At 36.1% G+C, this 3,007-nt stretch overlaps 1 protein-coding gene across 1 annotated transcript in view; it reads right to left on the bottom strand.

Moving 5' to 3' along the window:
• LOC101585557 (probable C-mannosyltransferase DPY19L2) overlaps positions 1-3,007 on the bottom strand; it is a 131,562-nt gene that overhangs the window by 75,578 nt on the left and 52,977 nt on the right. Inside the window, exons 11-12 of the mRNA XM_023713371.1 lie at positions 2,504-2,590; positions 1,116-1,175 (exon numbers count right to left, since the gene is read on the bottom strand). Coding sequence (XP_023569139.1) covers positions 1,116-1,175; positions 2,504-2,590 — 147 coding nt within the window. The remainder of the gene's footprint in view (positions 1-1,115; positions 1,176-2,503; positions 2,591-3,007) is intronic.

The raw sequence follows: 3,007 nt of genomic DNA, 5'->3' as shown, positions 1-3,007 counted from the left end.
AGGGCTGGGCCAGGCCCAAACAGGATGAGCCAGAGCTTCTTGGGTGGCCACGGTGCACCTAGGATCATGATGGCCTGCCAAGGGCACATAGGATCTGGTGGAAGGCATTTGCCCTGACTATGCCTGGAACTTCTATCTGTGATAGCGTGAACTTCCCTAGAGCGCAGACTCTAGATGATCCCAGCATCATTCCCTGCAAAGGGTCCCGCACAGCAACCCCGTGGGCATCCCTTGCAGCCCAACTTCGGCTGGGAAGAACTGCCTCTATGGTGCCTTCACGGCTTAGTGTTCATTTACTTGGATGATCTCTACATCTGAAGATTTAAAAATGTTTCCTCATCAAATATTTTACTATTTTGTTAGATTTATTCAAATGATAAACAATTTTTTCTTCCAAATATATATGGCATATTTTTAAGTATGTATGGTGTTTGTTGACAAACTTCCTACACTTTGATATTTTTTATTCCTTGAATATTCTTGAGCTATAGCTTAGTTAATTCTAATTCTTTCTAGTCTGCTATTGAAAATGTTGTAGAAAATGTAGTTGAGGACAATAAATTTTCCTTTGAGTACAGCTTTGGCAGAATTTCATAAACATCTACAGACATTGTTTTATTGCTTTTTTAATCATTTGCAATTGAAATTTTGACTTTCTTTTGTTTTCTAAGTTATCAAACTACCCAGTTTTTATGAAGTGAAAAATACCACATTTCAGAAATACCATGTTATCCAACCACTTAGTTTATCCTTAGAAGGACAAGTCTTACTGCATTTCTACCATAAAGGACAAGAGATTGCTTCTAGAAAGCAAAATTCTTCCATTTTTCTCCTTTGTATTCTGAGTAGAAATCTACCTTCTCAGCTTACCAGAACTTTTCTAGTTTTACTCTCTCAATATATCCTATATAAACAAACGGCACTTCGCTATTTTTTTTAATAGGCTCACATCAATATCATACAGAAAAGGAATAACTCAGTATTATTTTCTACCTCTTAGCTATTTAAAAGGCTTATATTAAATATAAATCATTAGTTTTGAAATTTATTATTATGTTCAGTTTCTACAAATAAAAAGTTTTGTTAAAAACTGTGTTAAAAACACTGATCCTTACCCAAAAGTTGAGTTCAGATATTCCAAGTTTATGAATTTTATATCTCTTTAGAATTATCACCTGAAATTCATTTAACAAATAAATGAAATCAATAACTTTAACATTTATATTTTATATGAATGGTACACTTTAAACATGACATAGCCCCACCCTTCTGTATCAACTGCCACCAGCCATTATCCTTCTCAGCTGTTGACTTTTCTGATCAGTGACATAAGAATGTCCTTAAAGTGAGAGTGAGGCGCTCTGGGTGCTTGCCTCTTGAATCAAGTTAACACCTCACTGAGTTATACTGAGTATTTTTTAGAGGGTAACTCCTCTGGAAATGTGGATGGCATGTGGGTATTGCCATCTTGTGATGCTGAAAATTTTGACACACTGTTGAAAACAGAAAGGATATTTTGGGCAGGGGAGAGGGAGTGAAGAGATTCAGTACTTTGAGGCAAAAAGTATACAGGAAAGTCTGGGGAGATGGCTCAGTAGAATAAGCGCTTTCCTGGCAAGTGCAGGGTCCTGAGTTCAATCCCCAGTTCCACAAAAAAAAAGTATGAAGGAAGTAAAAATGTTAAAACCTAGAACAATGGCAAAATATTTAATCAGTCCGCCACACAAGGCAAGTGCTATATATACTCAAATTAGTGTCACTCCATGACAGTAAGGTACATTAGGAGGCCACACACTTATTCTAATTATTCTGCCATTGCTCAAAATAGCTTGGAACTGCACTTTCTAAACTGTCTTCAAGGATAACTCAGTTGTCCATAAATGAAAATCAGTCCAACCATTCATTTTGATCCAGTCCAATCATTCACTTTATTTATAAGATTTGGGCCAATCTCAGATGTTAAATCCAACCTGAAATGATGGAGATTTGACATCATGGAGAAAACTCAAAAGGGTGTCACAAAGTCTATAAAAAAATCTAAGGAGTTCCACAGATATTCTGGGCACTGCAATAGATAGTCTACTAAAGTGACTTAAGAGAAAAGAAACCATTTTATTATGAATTAAGGATCTTCTAGAGGTTACATTTTTAAAGTAGATCTCAATACCTTATGATCACTTTAAAAATAGTTACTTGGGTGTTGATTTTAAAAGGATAACTGTGCGCTGCCCTATTTTTTCAAGGATATGGTAGAAAAAAATCTTCCTCTGAAAAACTTTTTTCATGTGAATAATCAGGAAATGGCCATGTTTATTTTTTTATACTTGTACCAGACATGCAAATCTCTCTCTCTCTTTTTTTTTTTTTTTTTGCGGAACCAGGGATTGAACTCAGGTCCTTGTGCTTGCCAGGCAAGCGCTTATTCTACTGAGCCATTTCCCTGACCCTGCAAATCTCCTTTTAACAGGGGAAAAATACCTTCATGGGCTTAACAAGCACTTACCCATGTCATTAACAAAGATGAAGAATAATAAGAAGATAAGTACATTGGATTTCCAAACATCAAAATACAACAGAGGAGAACTGAAACCTGAAAAATAAAAAGGACATTTATTTCACAGTTATTACATAGCATAATGAATTCTTTGGAGGCATACAGTCATTTCTAACAGAAATGTTATCTGCATAGAGAAAATTAATGGCCTTCACCCATGGAATTTCAAGTCACTTTCAATTTCTAAGTATTAAAATTCAAGATCGTAAGTTCACATAGCACAATTAAATTTTTTTCTCTGCTACTTGGACAAAGAAAAGTTATAAAAATTGTATTATTTCTATTGCTCAAATAACAAAATAAGGCTGGCCACATAGGTCAGGATTAAAGCACCTGCAAGCAGGTGCAGGGGTTAGGTGTTTGATCCCTGGGCTTGCTGTCTTGGCCCCCGGGGCGTGCTGAAACAGCAGTTAAGACTGGGTGTGGTGACCCATGCCTGTAATCTCTGCACTT

The sequence above is a fragment of the Octodon degus genome, unplaced genomic scaffold, assembly GCF_000260255.1.
Source record: "Octodon degus isolate 3935 unplaced genomic scaffold, OctDeg1.0 scaffold00031, whole genome shotgun sequence".
NCBI classification, from domain to species: Eukaryota; Metazoa; Chordata; class Mammalia; order Rodentia; family Octodontidae; genus Octodon; species Octodon degus.
Note: the sequence above shows the minus strand (reverse complement) of the source record. Positions and strands in the feature narration are given on the sequence as shown.